Source organism: Astatotilapia calliptera, chromosome 14 (genome assembly GCF_900246225.1).
Source record: "Astatotilapia calliptera chromosome 14, fAstCal1.2, whole genome shotgun sequence".
NCBI lineage: Eukaryota > Metazoa > Chordata > Actinopteri > Cichliformes > Cichlidae > Astatotilapia > Astatotilapia calliptera.
This window is the reverse complement of record NC_039315.1, coordinates 11,963,309-11,986,491: the sequence shown is the minus strand read 5'-3', so window position 1 is coordinate 11,986,491 and position 23,183 is coordinate 11,963,309. Positions and strand designations below refer to the sequence as shown.

General features: G+C 39.5%; 1 protein-coding gene across 1 annotated transcript in view; it reads right to left on the bottom strand.

Moving 5' to 3' along the window:
- The window catches only part of dph1 (diphthamide biosynthesis 1), a 73,514-nt gene that overhangs the window by 14,577 nt on the left and 35,754 nt on the right, over positions 1-23,183 (bottom strand). The window contains exons 4-8 of the mRNA XM_026191823.1: positions 8,992-9,113; positions 5,405-5,559; positions 3,789-3,910; positions 1,008-1,076; positions 149-305 (exon numbers count right to left, since the gene is read on the bottom strand). Of these exons, the coding sequence (XP_026047608.1) occupies positions 149-305; positions 1,008-1,076; positions 3,789-3,910; positions 5,405-5,559; positions 8,992-9,113 (625 nt within the window). The remainder of the gene's footprint in view (positions 1-148; positions 306-1,007; positions 1,077-3,788; positions 3,911-5,404; positions 5,560-8,991; positions 9,114-23,183) is intronic.

Below are 23,183 nucleotides of genomic sequence, written 5' to 3'. Positions count from 1 at the left end.
CAAGCTCCCAGTGTGACGACTTCTTGTCTTATTACTACTTCATGTCACCAAATCACTTGTCAAAAAAACTCGCGCTAAGAAATATTACAAGCCGTTGCACAAGTGGCCTCGGGACATGTAGAGTGTTGAAATGAGGATGCAAACTCACCTCCAGGACTTTAGGGCTGCCCTGTCGGCCAAGCGTGCCCAAGATCAGTCCCCATCTCTGGGCCAGTCGAGCCTTGTCAATAGCCTGGAGCCTTATAGCGCGCATGGCCTCGTGGTCGTAGTATTCCCTGGAGAACACCTTACTGTAGGGGTCGTATCTACAAGCATAGCCAGGCAGAAAAAGGCTGAAAATCACAGATGTGAACAGGACGTGTCGATACTTTTGAAAGAATGAACCTGATTACACATATTACAATCCATTGTTCTGGCATCAATCTCAAGGACATAAATGCACCAAAAAAAAAAGAAAAGAAAAAAGGTGAAAAATCCAATCACAAAAAGTCATCAAATACAACAGGAGTTAGTGTATCTGAGGGAAAAATAGATGTATTTTTGAGCATCTAATCTCCTTTTCTCTGGTACAAGGGGTACACTTGAGATTAGAATCTTGTTTATGAGAGAGACCTGTGATCTGTGCAGCAGTGCATATGTCTATAACAACACAATTTCACTTTGCATGCAAGCAAGCCTTATCAAAACAGAACTTGAGCTTCACATAATGTTATCATGCCACTGCGATAAGGTGAATAATCAGGACTGCAAGCAGTTTTTAAATTTAAACAGCACTAAAAAGCATCATAAGATTCTGAGCCTAGAACATAAATTGAGGATCCAAAAAGGTGATTATGAATGTTGATCGCTTCCGTACTTAAAAAAATGTTTTACTTTTTTCATTGCAATTATTACAAAAAGTTTATTTGACATCATTTGCCCCCAAATGATCAAACTAACACTAGTTTTATAATAAACACTATTTTGTATCATATAAAGAGAGATATACATGAAATATGTGACAATACCTGTAGGCAGGAATGTCTGGGTTTGCAATCATGATTGATTCCAGGTGAAATCTTCCATCTCCAAGATAACTGTAGAAAGATACCAATCAATTCAATGTTTGAGGTGAATGAAACGAGAGGAAAAATAAAGTGTGCAAAGAAAATTCCCTGAAGAGGATTAAAATTCATTGTGCAGCCATAAGAAATGCTGACCTATTCTCTTATTCTCTCCATCAGCGTTTTCTCTCTGTTTTTTTTTTTTTTTAACATTGTCTTTTAATTTATGTCTGCAGCCTCTTAACAGAAGACCAAAGTGTTTTCGGGCAGAAGCCTTACGGCTTGGGTGGAGGGTCTGCCCACTTCTGCTGTTTGGGAATGTGACCTCAACGAGCGGAGCACGCTGTTTACAGAGAATACAAGCTTTCCCAATTAACCCGGGGTCTGGTGCTGGGGATTCGCCAGAGCGCAAGCAGACGTGGAGTTCACAAACCGCAAACACTGAGTGACATGGAGGTGTCTAAAAATGCAAGGTCTCTTACATAAATGCCCCTTGGGGTCAGGCTGAGAACAATCCTGTTGTTAGTTTGAGGGGGACTCAGGTCAGTACCCCTACTTATTACTTAGCAGGTGTCTCAAAAGGCCTACTGTGCCAGGACGTGCAATTAAACCCACTAATTGGTCAGTGTTTAGAGTGGCTCAAAGCAGGCTGTGGGTGGTTTGCCATACAGGCTACCAAGAGACACGACTAGCTGAGGCTCTATTTGTTAGCAAGTGCATGGTTGTGTGTAAGCACGTTTGTCTCTGTTTGCATCTGTGTAATAACACTGAACACAAAATGAACTCAAGGAGAGCCTCTGTTGCACTGCCTCTCTTTGCTTAGAAACATCCAAGGCCCTCGTATAATTATGTTCCCAACAATAAGCCTGCTGCATTTCAGTCACGGTTGTCCTCAGCACTCTGCGGCTCTAAAAGGTTGGTGTGCTTTAACGCTCCCTATGACCACAGTCCTTCTATCTATATTCTTTATTTTTCAAAAGTGCTCTCACTAGAATGGCAGAATGCTGTGTGCCTGTGCGTTACGCAACTGCCTATTTTCACATTCACATCTTCATATTGTTCTATTATGAGTGAGAGCTAGAGGTGGCAGATCGAAATGGGCGAATGGCCATTTCAATACACTTTAAAAATACTTTTCATTATGGAAATGACAGAGACTAAGACCTTTTAGAGCTTCAAAATCACCCTTAAAGACTAATGCATCACTATTCATTCTTCATATTGCTCAAGCGGGTCAAAACTTTGATAAAATGCAATTACAGCTTGAGCACACACCACTTTTTGCGGGAACTTGCTCATTTCGAATTCATATAGGATGACTTGATATTAAATATTCATTTATTGCTATAATACAGGTGCTGAACAAAACCATGCACTGTAAAAAAGAAATCATATTAAGAGCAGATCTGCTCTGCTTTCGTTAGTGACAGTGAACAATCAAAGCGCTATTACCCGAATAATTCGTTAAAGTAAAAAGAGACTGATCAGCAGAGGGAAACCATTTCGCTGTAGCTGCACTTCTGATATAGCTTTCACATCAAAATAAAATGTTTCAGCTATATATTTTTAGACTGAAATTTAACACTAGGGGATGGTGCTACCAGTGAGGTTAAAGTCCTCATCATTGCTCATGTGTTCAATGTAACACGTGTGGATTAAATGAGAAAGAGAGCAACATACATCCCTCAGGTAGGCTAATCGATTTTCTCTCCCAGCACACCTCTGCACAAGCCAGCTGACACATCAAAGACAACGCACATTGGATTAGAAGGTGAAACCCTTCCACAGCTTTCACGCATACAAAGAGACACACTGAAACAGACACACAGTACACATCACTTTTGTATCCACTTATGCATATAGCAAAGCCCGTCCTTGTGCAGCTGTTACGCACTGGGAGATTTTAATCGCATGGACAAACATTAGATGTGTGCAGATCAGACATATGGGGCTGTGCACCTCGGCATAATTATATCAAGGGAACATCATCTCACTGTGCACTACAAAGCATAAGATTTATCTACTGCAGACCAGCACCAGATGTATAGACACACAGTAGCTGCGGAGGTGTTGTTTGTTAGTTGGACCTGTTACTTTGCCAAGCGTTTTCCTCCCTGCAGCACAGGCAAAATAAGCATCACTTTGACACATCGCACATGAACGGTGTTTTTGTGAAAATACACAGGAAGTAGTCTTTTAGGGTACATGCAGCTCCTGACTGGATGCATCATCTTTTTTTTTCTGATTAAGATTAAATAAATGGGGAAAATAAGAAATTAAAACGGGAAATCAGACAAGCTGAAACTAATATATCAAGGAAACCTGTCAATCCTTACTATGGCAACGTATAGTAGGTGTTATATTTTGCTAAAGCGTTTCCTTAAATCTAAACTATAAAACATGTGAATATGTTGACTCTGGCTTGAAACAAGCCAAAGGTGTCTGAATACATACAATTCAAGCTATTCAAGGTGGCCGTTTCTGGCTCCTTATAGCTCACAGATATGGCTGGTTATCACAGCCAGCTCTGTCTGGTGTGACAGGCATTATGGCATACAGATTATTACTCATGCCACATGGGTGGGCATGGCAATAGCAGGCTTTACTATGGAAGGAAAGGAGAGAGAAGACAATGGCTGGATGAGCCAATGCTGGATCTCTGCAGCTATCTAATCTGTGCTAACTAAAAAAAAGGAACTGGGCAGACACTGTAAGGTGGGAGACAGGAGGAATAAGATTTCTTACACAATGGCATTGACATGGCGCTCCAAGCGAGGGGAGGTGCAGCCTAAAATTTCTCCCGGTGACAGAGGGCGACACTGTGGGACATGCACATCATACTCTGTCTTGAGGGCTGCACTCACAGCCTAGAATATGGAGGAAGGAGAAGAGATTATATTCTCTGTGCACGTATTTAATCAGGTTCTTCACTTTTGATGGTTCATTTTTACATTTTTAATAATGGAAAGATAACAAGAGATGCATTGAATATGAATGTGGCTGAGTCTGAACCAACAGAAAACATACAGACCAAACATTTTTCTTCATCTTCCATCAGACTCTGTGCTGTAGGACATTTAAGTAAAACAAAACAATAGATATTACATTAAAGCCAAGTCTGCCTTTTAATGGGTTTCGAGGTTTGCATTGCAATTTTACATTTGATGTAAATCAAGTGATATTAATGCAGAGACCTGCACTTTAATGTAGTGTCCATTGTTTTATTTTAAATTGAGCATGCTAAAGATATGAACCAGAGGAATAAAAACGTGCAACTGTCTGTGGTCTCGATTCAATGTATGCAAAAGGGAAAAACAGAATTAAAAGTCAGAAGATAGGGGATTACCCACTATTACCACTGGTGCAAATATATAGAATATTATAATAATATAATATTTTTAAAAGACTGAAAATGTCAACTTCAAGTGATACTGAAAGGGTCATGAATGATTTTCTGCCAGAAGTGTAACTCTTAACACACAACTGGTGTTTAAATCCTCATGCTTCTGCAAAGCACCAAAAAAAGAGTGCTTTAATTTTTAGAAAAATGAACTAGTTCATGTGTACTCATTTAGATGAAAAGAGAAAACGAGTGAACAATTATTATAAGAAGAAAAAAAAAAGGGAAAAAGTGTGTGTGTTCTGAGGATAAACAAACGATTTAAGGCTAATTTAAGGCAGTCCACAAGGAATACGGGTGAACTTCTCCCGCCCGTACTGTGTGACCCCAACAAGCCTACACACATAAGACACGAGTGAGAGCAAGCATGCATACAAAACATAGAGACTTATGCAGACATATACACATAGGCGGACTCAAACATCCCATCATATAATGTGACCTGTTACGGTAGAGCTTGAATTAAAAATAGCAGTGGTTGCATTAGTAAAGGTCCAAAGTGGTGCTGGTTCAACACAGCATATGAAAGCAGCAAAATGCATTATAGAAAAGGGAGGCAGCCAGCCTGAAAGAAGGCTGCTCGAGCTTAATACTATAGCTGCTGCCACTGCTTATATAAAGAGCACTACTGAGCACGATGCTGAACCGAGCGGCCTTCCGAGTTCATTGCACCTTTCAAATCCAAAATAACTGCTGCCGGATTTGTCAAACCCACACTTGAACTGAGCTTTAAGAGCGGCGTGTGAGCTTGTTCATAAAAGCCAGGAACTGCAAAAAAAAGTATACTGTACAAATGCAGAGATGTGTGTGTGTGTGTGTGTATTCCTGTACTGTACAGAAAAATATACTCTTTATGTAATATGGAAAATACAAGTGACAATAACTGTGTGCGTCAGCTCTCTCCGACGCGAGAATCACACACAAATGCACACAAAGTCTGACAGAACCGGCGCTTAATCACCTGCAGCGCCGCCACAAACTGAATAGTGCTGACGAGTGCAAGAGACTGTCCAGGAGAGAAGTTGAACTTGATTGTGTCCAGGAAGTGTGCATTGTCCATCTGGATATCCACAAACACATACAGCATCTTGATACCTGCAGTCGAGTCTATGGGGACTGCAGCAAGACAAAGACAAAAGAAAGACAGATGAATACTTCAGTCCTGCTTCTTTAGACTGCTGTATATGCAACATCAAAACATAAACATATATACACAGCAATACAGCTACACAAATGAACCGTATGTGAGCATACTGCAAATATAAAAATCCTACGGTACGCACCTATGTGACATAACTGAAACATGAGTGAGAGTCTAGCACGTGCAGGAACTGATGCAAAGACCTCAATTATTTAGGGAAGGAGAAGGACACACGCGATTACTATTAATGCCATTAATTTCACAGACCATTTACTACGCGCCCGGGCCTGTGAGACGTAGCGACAGACATGCTGAGTTAGATGCTGAATAAAGCAGGGGAGAGTCCAAGAAACAAGGGGGGAAAGGGTCTAGATAAGAACGAAGAATTATTGTTTGTGTTGATCATTATAATCGGTCTTCCTCTCATGCTACAGTTAATTTGCAGATCAGAAGCGAGGGGACTTTTTTGTTACAATTAAGCAAATGGCCCATTATGGTTGAAATGCTTTATGAACAAGTGCAGCTCACTTGATGGCCTAGATTAAAGCAACACTGAGAGAGAGAGCGATATGGGAGCAAGGCTCAACAATGTGCAGATAATAGGGAGTGAATAAAGAGGGGATAGTGGGAAAACATAAGAGCCGTCTTAACAAAGGACTGAAGGCAGCTGTGATGGAAATGGGAGAAGAATGAAACATTCCCATGAAAGTAGGCTGGAAAATAGAGAAATTTAATTTGGGGGTGTGGGCAGATGATTTTATAATAAACTGTATAAAGAGCAAATGCTTTGGAATGGGAGGCAGGAGTGGAAAAAGTAACAGGATACCGAGCGTGTGTGTTATGGGTATTTAGTTTGAGTGTGAAGGGTAGGTTGTCAATTAACTGGGAACAGAGGTGATGAATGGGCTCACATTTCAGCACCGAGTAAAGGAGAACAGATGGATAGATATTTAAAACAGTGGGGTTTGCTGCAGGCCACACGCTGAGTGAGAAACCAAGGAGTTAAATACATCATGAGGGGGAGATAGGTAAAAATCTAGACTGAGACCAACAACCGTCTGTTGCTTGTTTATAGACACTCCCAAAACATAAAAGGGCAGAGGAAAGTGACATCGATCTGTGTTCACATTAGCATGGTAGCCTGAGAGCACTTAGGTGCTGCAATCAGAGACACAGTCAATGAGACAGACACGACTCACTTGCACCATCACTGGTTTTTATCCTTTTCATGGCAATAAGCTCACTTAGCACAGCTGCTTATTAATGCCCATGAAAACAAACACAAATGCACACTCAAATTGAACAAAAGGGTGGACATAGTGCTATACTGGCTTGGTTACAAATGGTCTGTTAAAAATCAATATGTAAAAACAAAATCTATTCTGATATTGTACCTCTGTATAATTCATGAACAATAAGCCAATCGTTTGGCATATTGAAAATGTGGTCCTGAAATAATCTGGATTATCTATGTGGGGAAATGTGATAGCATTTAACTTGGATTGGAGAATGGATTTAGCATTTATATAATGAAATAAGAGACGCTTGCTATGCTATTATGGTTTAATAAGATATGACATTTATTTGACCCAAAAGTTGGTGAATTACATTGTTAAAGCAACCTAGCTTGATAAAATAAATAACTGAGAATGGCACAAAATACACAAACGAGCTCAATTTAACAAGAAAACGGATGTGAGTGAAGAGGGCAATATATAAAAATAGAAATGTAATACAATATGGTACTGTGGCGTTGTAGAGGGCAGTCAAGGTTATATGTTTATTAAATTTATTATCTAAAGCTATTCACCATAGCCACAATCATCTGAAGACTTCTCTATTACCTGATGGAGCAATCCAAACAGTGTATTGATTCACAATGAATTCAAACATTAACAGCAGGACATGAGAGGGTTCTCACTTAAAGTTAATGTCATAATCTGATACTGCTGACAACATTTCAACTGCTCAAAACAATCAATAAAGTCGTATACAATAACAATCCCACAGCAAGTGTCTACAGATGGGAACTGTTACCTGGGCTGTTGTAAAAATTACAAAACTGTTATCCAGTACCACACAAATACGACTAGCTACTCTAAAATCAGTGCCATGGCCATGCTCTGAAATGACTTTAATAGTGAGGATCTACTCATGATGTTTAAGGAAGACCAGTAAAACTTTCCTGCCATTATCGGAGGAGAGCTTCTATCTCCTGACAGTTTTCCTTCCTGGAGTTCAATTTTGGATTCTATATTTTGATTCCAGTATGTTCCCCAGTTTATCTCAGGCTGTTCTGTTCCAACTACTATGGTATTCAGGTTAAACATCAACAAAAAAGTCCCCAAACTCATATCTGCAAACAATGTTAGAACTTTAAAACACGGTTTTATGATGTTGCCCATATTGTCCGGCTCAAACTGGAGGTGCTTTATGATGAGGAAATATGAGAGGACACCACTACTCTCAAAAGCAGATACTGCAGAGGAAATGAAAGGGAAATGAATGAATGCGGGAGAGAGAGTTCCTCTGTGAGTCAGACAAAACACCGTGTCTTTCATCTCCCACAGGTGGCTGACATCTTGGGGAAACAGTGCAGTGATGTCCTCACGACTGAGAGATGAAGGTCAGGAACGGATGCACGACACCACCATTACATTTGCATTCTCTCAGGATCTGCAGTCCATTTGGGTTTGTTTGTTTTTTTAATCTCTTCCATCAATTAATATCTGATCTCCATCCCAACCCGCAAAGACTTTAACGCCTTTATCCTTGCATTTGCTGGGCTACTCTCAGCAGAAACAGGTACATATCTTATCTTTTGTAAACATACATGCCTGCACACATAATTGCTCTATGATAATCAAATTATAAATATGCCAACAGCACATACACAAAGACTAACACAATGAACACAATAAAGCCAAAGAGCGAAAGAGAGAGTTTTTCAGTAGTATTAAAATTCTGTTGGTCATTTCTGGTATTTGGGATAGGTGAGGTCGTTCTGGCAGAGATATATCAAAACTATTGATTTAACATTTCCTCCCATGTTCTGCGAAAGGCAGACAGTGGGGGCGAGGGTGAAGGTCCTCGAGAACTGCTTGAGGTTTTCAAAGAGCGGCTCTAATGCATGTCCTCCATTGATCTGCTGAGTAAATGTGATGCCCAGGCTCCAAACATCTGATATGCTTTCCAAACTAGAGTTGGGAAGAATGCACCAACTAGTAACATTTTCCATTGATCGATGGTTTTGTCTGTGAGTCTGTCGTTGTTGGTATGTCTATGTTCTGAAGCTTCTTTTTTTTTTAATGCAACCCACTCTTAGTAAGTGGGTGTCTTCGATGCTAGATCACTTGACATTCTCTACACGAAGAGTCATGAAGAGAGAAAAAAAAACAGAGACTCACTTAGGCAACTGTGGCCATAGTGCACCATGAAATCTGCTCCCAGAGCTCGAGCAGTGAAGTCATCCACACAGCAGGCGCCGTACGTCACATCCCCCATCATAAATGTATCTGCATCTGTGAACCTGGAATTTGGGCAGAGGCTCTAATCACTGTTGTTACAGACCATATATGCTGTTGCTTGTTACCATAGCGAATAACATACATAGCATCCAAGGCATGGTGTGATTATAAGCGAGCTGAGTAAGATCAACTCCTATCCACTTGCTGCAGATTGAGTAGACTATATAGCATCTGACAAAGCTACCAGTCAATGACTGACTCACAGTACATCAGGGTGACACACTGCTATTCTTTTGCTCCTTATAACTGGGAGCCAGCGGCCAAAGTACAGTACAAGCTGTCTGATAGTTAAAGCCCTGCCAGACGAGGGTTAATGGGTCATCAGTTAGCCTGGCCACAGACAGAACGCTAGACGAAGAGGAGAAGCACAAAAGGAAATGTATGACTGATACAAATAGATTAGAGTTTGCAGAGGTCTTTAACAATCTATTTCCCAGATTTGCTGTGAAGGCTGTGAAATACACAGACCATGTGGGCCCTAATGCTCCACTTTGCAGATGTAAATAGAGAAAATAATCATGGCCTTCTTGAAAGGAACACTAACAAATTACACAGGCATCTGTGGACTCAGTACTGTTAAAAATAATTGCAGATTGTGCTACTGAAAAACAAGTGCCTACACATATCACCCTTTATGGGCAAATAAAATGCTAAGTAAACCCATAAAGACTAAGTAAAATGAATAAAAGCGGGTAGTAACAGCAAAAAAGAGCTAATGAACAGAAGCTTCAGGCATTGTAAGGGAGGGAAGATGGGTAGACAAGGGGGTGTTTGTAAAATGAAGTTGTTGCCAGGTATTCGTGGCTGTATTCTGACAGATTTAGGCTAGACAGAAGAGGTAGAACTGAGACGAGAAGAAGGACTTGGGGAAAGGAGAGGAAAGTGATAAACAGAAATGGCTGCACACAATACAACATCTGTAGAAACCCACAGATTCTTAGTAATACGTCTCCTGCTGCCCAATCTTTCAACCAACATCTACTCTGTTTATTCCTCGCTCTGCACCTCGCCAGGGGCTTCACACAAAGTTTCTATTTAGCCTTTCCTCTCTCAATTTCTCTCATGTAATCTCTAGTTTGTGCTCTCTCTAGGCCCCTCATCATTGTCCCCTGGATTTCTACGTAGTTCCTCTCCAAATGTCCCTGTCCCTTCTCCTATAATAGCAGCTCTCAAGTGAAAGGAGTACAGGCCAGCTGAGCCCAGGAAAACACAGACAGAGCAACTCATCTGATAAATAAATATTTGCATTCAAAGGTTTGAATCAGTGGCTCTCTCTCTTTCTCTGGGTTTTGATTTTGTCTGCATCCATCTGTTTGTGCACCATTGGATGTCTAGCCAATAGCAGGAAGGTAATTAAGGATCACTAAAAATGATACAATAACAGGGATCATTTAAGGTTTCTCACTCACTGGAAAGATTATTTTTCATAAACGTGCAACAACCTTTCAGCTAAAAATACTGTCCACCAGAAAAAGAAAAAAAAAGATTTCCCCTGCAATTCACTGCAGACCACGCAAAACCATCTACAATGCAAAACACAGCACTACAGAAGATTATTGTATCTAATCAGCCATCTATCTGCCAGAAATATCATTACTACACTGGCAGTGCAAGCTGTATCTAGTTATTTCCAGGGTAAGTACATTGAAATTTTATGGTAATAAATGCTAAGAATCTGTTTAAGAGGCTGATATGAGATGTGTAATGCTACTGGGACATGGACAGAGTAATTACTGGGAAACATATAGTCCCATATCCCAATGGGAGAGCGAAACAGAACGAAGACGCATGATGAGAAAAAACAGAGAGAGGACAACAACTTGAAATGTGTATCAGTGTAAATCACAATCACATTATCTCAACACAGGACACTACTGTACAGACATAAAGCCAAAATGTCCTTCGATCCATCCCTATTTAGATTTTTTCCACTTTCACATCCTCAACTATCACTCCTCTCCTCTATTGCTTCGCATACTGGTGTCCCGTGTCTTGCACAGTTCCGATTTCTCTCTGCATATCAGCAGTGGTTTTTGCCTCATCTTGTGGTACTCAGTTCAGCCATTCCAACTGAAATGTCATTAAGATCTAATTAAGATGTCAGAGGAGCTTGTGAACTCTATAACAGCCCTTGTTAATTAGCTCTTTAGCATACAGCTCAATATGTGTGAGAAATTGCCAACTGATTTGAATCTCCGTTACAAAAACCACTGTGCTGGTGTGTGCTACAAAAACAAGCTTGAGTCTGCAGCAAGAATGGAATACATGCATCCAAGTACACATGTGCACACACGCGCACACGGTGTAAAAGTATTGCCAGCTGATTGTATCACCACTTATCAATAGTTTAAACAACTGATGTGTTTTTACATAAATGGCATTTTTCTTCACTGCATCATTGTCCTAATGCAGTTGAGTAAGCATAAAAGTAAATGCATCTTTCTGGTCTGTGCTCTGATGCCAATTTCCTTTTCCTGACTTTGACAGGAATTTCTTCTGATGTCACAATAAAGCAGAGAACTTGTTGGTACCAGTGCATTACACCTCAAAGATGTTGCAGCAGACAAAGAGAATGCAAAACTTCTCTCGTCTCTGAACAATTCGATTGCGCCACACAAAGCCATTCTGTCACAGATGACACTTATCTGTTCATGAAAATTACCAGACTAAATTAAACTAACAGGCTTCCACCATCTGTCTAGATAACATTTGATTTAAGGTTCTGAGTATTTTGCGATGTGTTAAGTTGCAGATATATTTCATTGACAGTTTTACTATTGGGCCCATTAGCCTGAGAGAAAAAACAAACGACTGTTTAAAAAATGATATATAAACAACTTTCCATTATAAAACTCCATTGTACCACAGCTAATATGTCAATGACATATTTAAACTCTGAGCAAGCTGAAAACTATGATTACATTATACATTTTATAGTATTAACACTGCTTGCTCTGGTAGCGCGTGTTAATTTCTATTTGTGTCTGTGCAGCAGATAAAGTGTTGAACCCATCACCAATTTTCAGTGTAAATATAATTCTAAACGGTGCTATCAATATGAAATTTTCACCAGATGTTGGCAACAAACCATTCAATCCACATATGTAAAGAAATCAAACCATTGATGTCCATACATTCAGTTATGTGTAATGATGAGAAATGACAAAAGGGAAAAAAACTTTTGAATACCTGAATAAAGGGAGGTTTAAAAAGGCATGGGAAGTCACAGCACCAGCTGAAATCTATCAGTAACTAGACAAAGTTGAATTTCCTGCAAAAATGCAGTGTGAATGCCGTGTAGTGGAATCTGAAAACAGCAGGAGAACTATCTGCTGAAAACACTTTGTAGAAACTGAAGTCTTTGCTGAAAACTGTTGTATATGAAAGGGTACACTGAACAATGTCAATAAAGCACACTGAGTGCAAGCAGAGAAGAAGTGTGACAACCGCCACAGGTAGGATTCAAACCTGCACCACCAGGTCTCACGGCAGCTGCTCATCTCACTGAGCCAAACTAGTTCTTGTCCCAAAGACAGATATGGTGAGAGAAAAATGTGAAGGGTCCGTTAGAAGCTGAATCATGCTGAAAAGAGGTGAAAGAGCTGAAATTTCTGCTGAAAAGGGGTGTAGAAGCTGAAATTTATTCTGAAAAGTGTTAAAAAAAAGTTAAAGTGTTTACTGAAAAAAATGTTGCCATAAGTAGGATTCGAACTCCGGCCTCCTGCTCTGAAAACGGCTGCTCATCTCACTGAGCTAAAACACGGCTCAGCCTGGCAAGCTAAACTGGTAATCACACTGATAAAGTGGTTCCAGTCATTAAAATGGGCCCAAAAATGGCATAAAAAGCTTAATTTTCAAAAAGTATAAAAGTTATCAGCACCACAACATATAGCTGACATTAGCAGAATGAGCAGAACAGCTTAAAATTTGAATGGTGAAAATCGGATGAAAACTGAGGGAGTAGTTAAGCGGCAAAGAAACTAGAATAAGGTAGAAGAATCCGGTCGTTAAGTGATGACGTGATGAATCCTACTTCCGGGCCTAAAGTAGTCTGCGTTTAATATGGCTTTTGTGTTGTTAACGTTATGTATTTTCTTCTATTTAATCTCAAAAAGCTCCTAAAACAGTCAGTCATCACTGTTGACCTCCCTCGGCTTTTATTACTGCTAATCATTTGTTTAAGCTCAGTTTTTAAAACCTTAGGATGTAACTACAGCCCAGCCCATGCAACAGTATATGAATGACTAACCTCGTATTATGGATGGATTATCTCAGTTGTTCTCCTGGCTGAAGTTTGGTCCTTTTACAGCATCCTGCCATGCGATTACATTTGTTCCTGACCACCGAGAACACTCACGTTAACTTTTATCGAGTGGAAAGAAAGTTATCTTGTTTATATTATGCTAACATAGCTGTGTCGCTAGCGGTCACGTAGCACATCATTATATATCAGCTAGCCCAACTTCAGTAACCCTACAAACGTCACTGCTGTTTAGTTTTCTGTCTTCATTTATGTTGGAAGTGATAACAGAGCTGTACGTTTTAATTTGTTTCCAAAACCCCGCAGTCAGGACATGCTATATTGTATTTAGATAGAAGCTAGCGAGCTAACTTCCTGCTAACTTCTAACTCCGTTAAATGTCATAAATTCTGTTTTCATGGATGCCTGGATGTTAAACTCAATTGTTACACCTGGTAGAACAGAACGCTGATCATTTTATTAAAGATGAAAGACTTTAGACCGTTTTTCAACTCTCAGTAATGCCATAGTGATCGTTTGATATATGGACCTGCAGCGGAGTTTAGGCCCAGACACGGCTAGTGACATCAGACTTAACGACCGGATAAAGTTTAAAGAGAAACAGGAACACAAATAAAAAGCAATCCTGCCGCATAGTGCAAATTAATATCAGCTGGGTCAGTCCCAACTGATGCCTTTAAAGAAGTGCCTCGTTACCAAGGTATCAGACAAGAAACATCTTATTGTGGGTAAAACCAATGATCTCTCTCAAGACCTCACTGTTGAAAAACATAATGATGGCAATAGTTATGGAAGAATTTAAGACAGTGATCACTGTCAGGACCATAAATCTGGAAGTGCTTCCCGCAAGATTTCAGACAGAGGAGTCCCAATTCGTGCTAGTTAATCTTTTCTAGGGACACCTTGGGCCGCTTAGTATCAATTTAGAATAATCTAAAAGCAATAACCTACCTGAATATTGGTGACAACTATGTCCATATATAACCATATTTATAACCCATTTTCTGATGTCTGTTTTCAACAGAGTAACACATCATACCACAAAATGGGAGAAATGGGAGAGTTTCCTCATGGATGTAGAGTAACTGTGCCATCCTGTTCAATATGGACTCAAGTCTTTGAGGAAAATTTCTACCTTGTTGAATTTATGCCAATAAAAACTAAAGCAATTCAGAAGTCAAAACAGGGTCTAACACGCTAACATCAACATGTACCTAATAAAGCAGCTGGGGAGTCTAACTACAAAATTATAGCGTTTTCTATTATATTCTTTTTTTTTTAATGTATTGTATTGTGATTGTATTGTATTGTTATCCTATATATTATCTATGTGCCCTAACTGTATCGCTAACTAACATCATTACTTTTCTGTTTTGAGAAACCAGTAAATTTAAAGGTAAAATATACAAAAAAATTTTTGAAATTTGACCCAGGGGTAATTAAAATGCTTATCTGCCAAACCCACATTTTCCAACTTACCAAGCCTGTTTCACTAGAATAACATGTATTCCATGAATTACTCAGCAAGTGTGGGAACTGTCAACTAGACTGTCAGATCTTTTTGTTTTTAAGGGTGATAATGTCCGTATTGTGTGTATGTGGGTGGGGTGCAGTAGAGTGGAGTGGGCTGAGGGTGGTTAACCGCTGAATTTTTCACAGTCATCCATGATCATCAGGTGGGCTAATCCAATTTACAAATTTGCATGCCTCCTTATTTCCCTGCTGATGTAAATGAATTTGTTCAGCAGTAGCTTTACAAGAAGAGCAAAATGAGTAAGAACATAATGAAAGTTTGTCCAAAATTGCAAGGTTTTAAATGTTACATATTTTGTAGTAAAACATCAGTAAACAACAGTTTTTATGCTACAGAAAGGTTTCTTTCATTATTTTATTTTATTTTTTAAATACAGCTTATTGATTTAATTTAAATGGTATTATGACAGTGAACATCAGCAACCCAAAACCTGTTACTTTGGCAGGAGAGTTTAATAGTTAGCAAGGTCCTTTTGCAAAATAGAGTTCTATTTTTAATCTTCAGCCAAAGCCCTTGCTATAATAGGTGTGCATTCTCTCCTGGTGGGTGTGTGGGTTTCCTCCAGGGTCGCTGAATTTCTTTTACTCCAGAGAAATGCAAATAGATTTTGACTCTAAATTGCCAAGCGGAACTGTGAATATGTTGACCCTGATGTATTGGATATCTGTCCAGACTGTCTCACTGCCTTTCACTCAGTGTATGCTGCGGTGGACTCAATGGGATCCTCTAGACTGTGGTTTTCAGAAAACCAAGTATTACTATATGTTCTTTTGTCAAGGTGACCAATATACGAGTCTTGTGGTTTTCTATATTAGGATGCATTACAATACACTGCAAGCTGTACCATTTTCAGAAAAGCACTATAGAGGAATATCTTGGAGAGTAATATCTTTGCCACACTGAAACTCATCAGCAGCATCTGGCAACTTTGTTTTCTTTGGCATGCACGTACTGAGCATTAACAGTACAACAAATACTTAATTGTTATTGAAAATAAACAGTTAGGCGGTTACTGATACAGATGGATATTAAACAAGATTACTGATTGATCTTAAAGAAATATAAAGGGCAGGTAAGGCTTAATGGCAGTGCTTTTCATTTTGCATCAAAATGGTAATCCTAATTTATAACCTTATAAACTGAAACGTGTTCATTTTCGAGAATTGATATCCATTATCTCTAAGGGATAGCGGTGGCTATTTCTCAGCAGTATAACTATGCATGCATATTTCAATATTAATAGTATAATAACTTATCAACCAATATCAATAAGTGTCTAATTGATCAAAACACCCAACTGCTTCTCTGTTGTGTTTTCTTATACAGTGTCACTAAACATATTGTAATGCCCATGGTAATGAAAAAGCTGTTGCAGCAAAAACTGAAGGTGAGAACATTTTTTTAGCTTATCACAATGAATTATAATGTGCATCCAACCGAAGTCTTGTCCTTACATTGGTTATTATCCCAATAGAGCACATGTGGTTCCTAGAGTAGAACAGTAGGAAGGCCTATCAGCTATCAGGCTGCTCATCCTATGGAACCAGGTCCCAGTTTGGATTAAGGAGACGGACACACTCTCTAGTTTATAAAGATCAGGACTGAAAAACTTTCCTTTTGATGACGTATGTACTTACAGCTAGATCGGTGACCCTGAGCCATTTATTAATTATGCTGGCATATGCTCAGGTTACATGGGGTTACTTCCCAAGATGCACTTAGCCATTCCTTTCCATTCCTAATGCATTTACATGTCGCTACTGCATGTCAAGTTTTCCCTACAGTTTGCATTTTGTCCTTGTCCATGCTTTTTATTTGTTTTTGTTTCTAATATCTCTGTAAAGCACTTTGAATCACCTTTTTGTTGAATTGTGCTATACAAATAAACTTGCCTTGCCTTGTATTTATTTATTATTTATTTATTGTACTTGTCTTTCCCTTTCCATCACACCTCAACCGATTGCTCCAGATCGCTGCCCCTCTCTGATCTTGGTTATTCTGGAAGTGTCTCCTAGTTAAAACAGAGTTCTTTCTTTTCACTATCGCCAAGTGCTTGTTCACAATGAACTCTCTAATTGTCGGATTTTTCCTCCCATATTCTTGGGTACTTACTCTTGCAATATGAAGCACTCTGAGACTACCGGCACTGAATTAGGAAAGGTGAATTGAATTGAATTTTACAACAGTTTTTTTGTCAGGTTCACCTTATGGTATGAAGACCAGCATAAAACCCTGCCTGTCTGTATTTACTAAAGCGGCTGAGTGTCAATTTTGCAACTGATGTGTGGAAATGGGATTTTTCCAGCAGGCCTTGGCATACATATCTGTAAACATTTCCCTTTCAAAGCACACAATATGGTGAAAATATGATTAAAATAAATTATAAAAACATAATTTACTAATGTCTGCACCAGACAACTTTCCACAAATTATGCATAATGCTAAGAAAAAAAAAGGCTGTAACAGCTTCCACTACAGGTGTAATTTCTTTGAAAGCCAGAGGAAGAAGTTTTGAGAATAAGCAGATAAATGAATGGGTGGATGGCTCAAAGCTTTGAAGTCCTGACCCTGAGTATAGCCAAAACCCCTATATGGTTTTCTACAATACTAGTATTTTGATGAAGCAGAACTTAACTGAAGTTAACAACAGAGGGAAGTGGGTAATTCCAATACAAAATTCATACATGTTTTAACTTAGATGTCTGACATGCCCATTACATTACATTAAGTTACATTTTACAGTGAGAGATGATCTTGTAGTGTTTCTATGTTTCAGTCAAACAAAGTGATTCTGATTTACTTGCCTCTCCTGGATCTGAACTGTCATGCTGTTACCGAAGGGAAACATATGCTTAAAATCAGCACTTACACTCTATTATTTCTGATAGTAGATTAACATTCTCCCTCATTATATCTCCTTGTTGTTGTCCTGCTAATTTGAACTGCTTTTATTTGAATGTGTCAGTCATGGCTGAAATAAACTGCCTGTGTCTTTGTCAGTGAACCACCCACAGATCTTTCCTCTCCCATCAACCCAATTCTAAAAACTGTATCCTAAAGCTAATGTGGCCTCATTAGTAAATCTGGCCCATGATCTATGCAAGGTGTGCAGAGGCACTTAGCTTATACCTTCATCTGCTATTTTCCATATAAACAGTAGGGTCAGAAGGCTACTCTGAATTAGCTGGCTCAACTCATAATAAAAGAAATGCCTCAATAAATTGTGTTTGAACTATATTGCTGGTTAAAAATGAAAGCAATGAGTGGCTGCATTTTACTAAATTTTATGCAAGACACGCAAGACACTCTTACACATACTAATAAATCCTTCTTAAATGGTTCAAGGCTTACCTGCCAGAGTTATTATAGCTTTGTATTTTCTACTTAGATTCTATTTTGTAATTCAGTTTAGTTTCAATTACTTTCCAGAATGGATTTTGTTATTTCTGTTTTTCTGAATTTCTCAGATTGTGGACTTCATAAGTTTTGGTAAATAATAAAAATAAAACACTCAGAGATTCTGGTGAAATCTAGAAAGACAAGAGGAAGATCAATTGTTTGACTATCAAGAATTTGAAAATGCACATCACTGATCTTCATAATTCCCCCAAAAGAGCTCAAAACCTGAATCAAGCAAGAGTTGGAATATTTAAGTACAGATAATAAAACATTTTTTAAAGCATTTTAAAGTATTAATCACAAAGTTTTAACATAAGCTTTAAAGTATTATAGTATAATCCATAGCACAAAGGCATAGCTACCCTTACACGTGTTTGTGTTAACACATCTGAGCGATACAGCAGAATTAATCATTATGTAGCATGAAGAAAATAAAAGAGCTGAGGGTTGAAAAGGGCAAAGTGGTATTTTATCGGTTCTTGACAAACCTGTGCATTCCAAGTAAATGCATCAAAGAGGTCGGTGTAACATAACATGCATTAATTAAATAGGGTTTGGCTAAAGCATAAACACAGAACTTGCTCCAGACAGGATAGTCTGTATTGTTATAGTCTACCCTTGGAAACACTACAGTGCAGCTGCAGAATACAACACAGTAAGTGTCCATAGGGCTGTCCTTATGACTGTGTTACCATCGACATTTTAACATCTGAAATCTAATAATAGCAAAGGCAGCACAATGGCCTCATAGGAAACAAAGTGACAAGCAGGTTGGCAAGGTGGGTACAGGTGCAGTAACACTGCTCTTACACAGTTGCCACTGAGGGCAGACAGCACAAATGAGAATATGTGGTGCGTTTGCATCCCAAGACAAAACACACACAAGCTAATATGTGTATTAGGACACAAACTTGACTTTCCTATACACAGAAAACACGTGCATTATTTCCTATGTCTGGAAAAAGTGCATCTTTTAATTACATTACATTTCAGATATCTGCCCCCATTAGCCCATTGTTACTGTGTGAGTAAGCTTTGGCAAGGGGAAAAACAGACTGGCCCAGGAAAAGAAGCTTTTCCCCAAAGGCAGCAGGGGGGCTAACTAGAGATGAACCTCCATTATTTCTTAGTTCATTTTAGGCAAATGATGACAAACACGTGTGTTGAAAGGCAGAACGAGAGAACAGGAGTTCTTGCCACAGAGCACCAAGAGAGCGCAGGTCACAAAAGATGAAAATGATGATACTGACAAAGAGGAGATGACAGCCTATGTAAGACAGATGAGCTGTTTTCTGCTGGGCTCGTAATATTAGCAAATCTGATATCTATAATCTGCTTTCTGCACATATAACATAGATATCCTAACAAACTATTCCCTTCCAAAATAAATTTGGCATGGGGCTCTGAGCAAGAGGATTAAATGATTTCCACTCCTTTTGCTTGCAGTTGATGCCTCTCCCCTTACATATTTCACTTCATTTCAATGTCATATTGACACAGGAATCCTGGGCTGCCTGTCTTCCACAGAAAAAAAAATAGGAGAGAAAAACCCCCAGTAAAATATGACAGTCTAACCAGAGTCATTGAACATCTGCCAGGAATGAGTAAATAGAGAGAAGGGCAACACAGCAAATATGGGATGATGCTTAGACAGATGTTTTCAGTAATGCTATTAGATAATCCTTTAACTCCCTGCAAAAAACAGCATCATTACCACTATTTCTGTGAGTGTATCTCATCTATTTGTCATGGCATTTATTCAAAAGCCTGAGCCATGGGTCATTATGGAAAAGCCTACAGCTTTATCAAGATAGAGCCCCCAATCTATATAGCATAGCATTGCACAATTAAAGAGCTGCAATCCAATTTCATAAAAAGAAAAAAAATGGCAACAGCTATTGTAAGTGAGTGCTGTTGGGCTGGTATTGCTTAAGGAGGAAAGGAAAAAAATCTCAGGGCCAGGCCTATAACCAGGAATGCATCTAATCTCTAGGGATCTCAAAAGAAATAATACAGACAACTAAATTGAGTTTGATACAATGTTTATCAGATCTGCAGGGCATAAAGACAGGAATCAGTGTAAGTACTAAGGAGGACAGATAATAGGGTATTAAATTCCACTGCACTATCACAGGAACACCAAAGCTTCCTTGAAGACACCGATTACTGCCTGGAACTATGCATTCATCTCTTCTTCGACCTAATGTAATTAATCCCACCAAAGGCATTCATGGGAAGCCCACATGTAAAAAAAAATGTGGGGACTAAATCAATTTTTTTTTTTTAAATGAACCATTTCTGAAAAACATGCAAAAACATGTTAGAAGGTTACAATTCTAAGAAAAAAAATGGAAGAAATCCTCAATTTATCAAAACTGGATTCTTAAATATCTTTGGTTTTTTTACCCAGAAATTGTTGATTACAGAGCACTCTCGCTGTGCTGTTCATAGTTGATTTTGGTTACAGTCCACTGAGCAAGTCCAGTAGGGTGAACACTGTGTATGACAACACAGGGATGTTCACTCAACACCTTTGCTAATCTAATTCAATATTTAATAAATCACATCACAAGCAAATAAACTATAAACATCGTGAAACCAAGGCTGAACCACATGAGTAACATTCGAGGTAATTTCCACAAGGTTTTCTAGTGCAAGAACAAAACTTCAAGATTCCAACATTTAGAAGACAACACAAACTCACCAGCAAATGTGTCTGAAACTGTTGAATTTGTTCCAGTCAAAACTGGTTGTGATATAACAGCAAAAAGTGATCGAACAGTCAGAGAACATCTTCTCTGCCTGTGCAGACAAGTGTAAATTCTGTTTCATTCATTGCATGGTGAACGGGAAGCTCAGCTGAGTAAGAAATGGACAACAGAGCAAGAGTTAGCCCTCTCTTGTGGAGAAGTTTATGTTTAATTTTGTTAATATGTTGATATAATAATATAAAACATAACAATAATAATAATGTATACTTTATAGATCTCCGTGGGGAAATTACTTTCTCTGCATTTGACCCATTCACTCAGTGAAGCAGTGGGCCCGGGGCAGGCACCCGGGGAGCAGTGTTTAGGGACGGTACCTTGCTCAGGAGTACCTCAGGGTAGCCGTTCAGTGGATTCGAACCCCTGACCTTCCAATCATGGGGCGACCACTCTACCTACTGAGCTATCCCTGCCACTAAAACATTTAATGAATACAAAATTTCCCTTAATAGAGCTGGCACAGCTGGCATGCAAAGGGTTAACTTATGTCACAACCATAGCTGGACTGGCCATCGGGCATACCGGGCATTTGTCCGTGGGCTGATGGTGATTTTTCGTTCTTATGATCCGACAGGGTTTTTTTTTTTGTTTGTTTGGTGTTTTTTTGAGGGGGGCTAACAATATAAAAATGGCCTGTATTTATATAGCGCTTTACTAGTCCCTAAGGACCCCAAAGCGCTTTACATATCCAGTCATCCACCCATTCACACACACATTCGCACACTGGTGATGGCAAGCTACATTGTAACCACAGCCACCCTGGGGCGCACTGACAGAGGCGAGGCTGCCGGACACTGGCGCCACCGGGCCCTCTGACCACCACCAGTAGGCAACAGGTGAAGTGTCTTGCCCAAGGACACAACGACCGAGACTGTCCGAGCCGGGGCTCGAACCGGCAACCTTCCGATTACATAACTCTTGAGCTCTTGAGCCACGATCGCCCCAAATAAACAATGAAAGGTGGTGGATTGGCCAGATGGTGGCCGATGTGTAAAAATAACTCAGTTGTTTGGTGGTGGTTATGGCGGAGCTTCCACAGAGGCCAGCAGGTGGATGAGGGAAAGGGGAGGCAGGAGGAGAGACCCAAGCCGGCCACCGTTCCGATTGTCAGGTGAACTGAACTTCATAACAGGTAAGAAATTATGAGCTGCAGTCTATCTGGGTCAGATATAAACCAAGTTTAGGTGTAGCTTATTTATCGCCCACGTTGTGCCAGAAAGAAGAAACCAGCGGAGGTCGCATTAAACAACAGCAGCACCTTTAAGCTTGATAAGCTGTTGTTAGAATTTATTTAAGCCACAACTGTAAAAGCTGCTGGCCATGATGTCAGCTGGTTATCTGGTGAGAGGGAAACATGAAGATGAAACCAGGAGATGTCCTTACTGAATCATCAGAGCTGAACAGGTGACGGAGAAACAGGTTTACCTTTTAGCTGACATGAATGAGTTGAAGGGAAGTTATGAACTGTTTCTGAGAGACAAATAACACCAGGATCCTTTTCTATGTAGCTGACAGCTGGTAACTGTGCAGGGGCGGGTCTAGCAAAGTTTTGCCAGGGGGGCCAGGTAGGGCATTATCAAGGAAAGGGGGGCACAAAGAAATACTTTTTTATTCTCATTTAAAATATCTAGCTTTTAATAAATAATTATCTGAATCTTACAACCAAAGTTTTCATCTGATGTAAAATGTATAGAAATCCTACATATGCCAACAAGACAGTGTACATCAAGGCTTTATGGCTTTTCCTATAATACCTGGTTGACCGGTCTCTAGTCAAAATGCCCGGACGATTTTTTTGTCCCAGTCCAGCCCTGGGCATGACACGCAGTGAATTAATCTGAGAGGGTGCATTAAAAAAAATAAATGGCCGGGCCAGCGGTGCACATCACAAATTAGCTCGCATAGTTGTGCCGCTTCTTAATGACAGTACCTTAACTAACAACCCCAACTACCAGATTCAACTTGTAATTGGCTAAAAACAACTTAGCCTACAGGTGAGAGGGATGTTGCTAGCTGGCAGTTTTTTCAAGTGATGTTGAAATTTCCACATTACAACACTTCAAAAGCTTCAGGAGCTGTCGGCTCAGTGCCGCATTAGCACCGCGGAAAC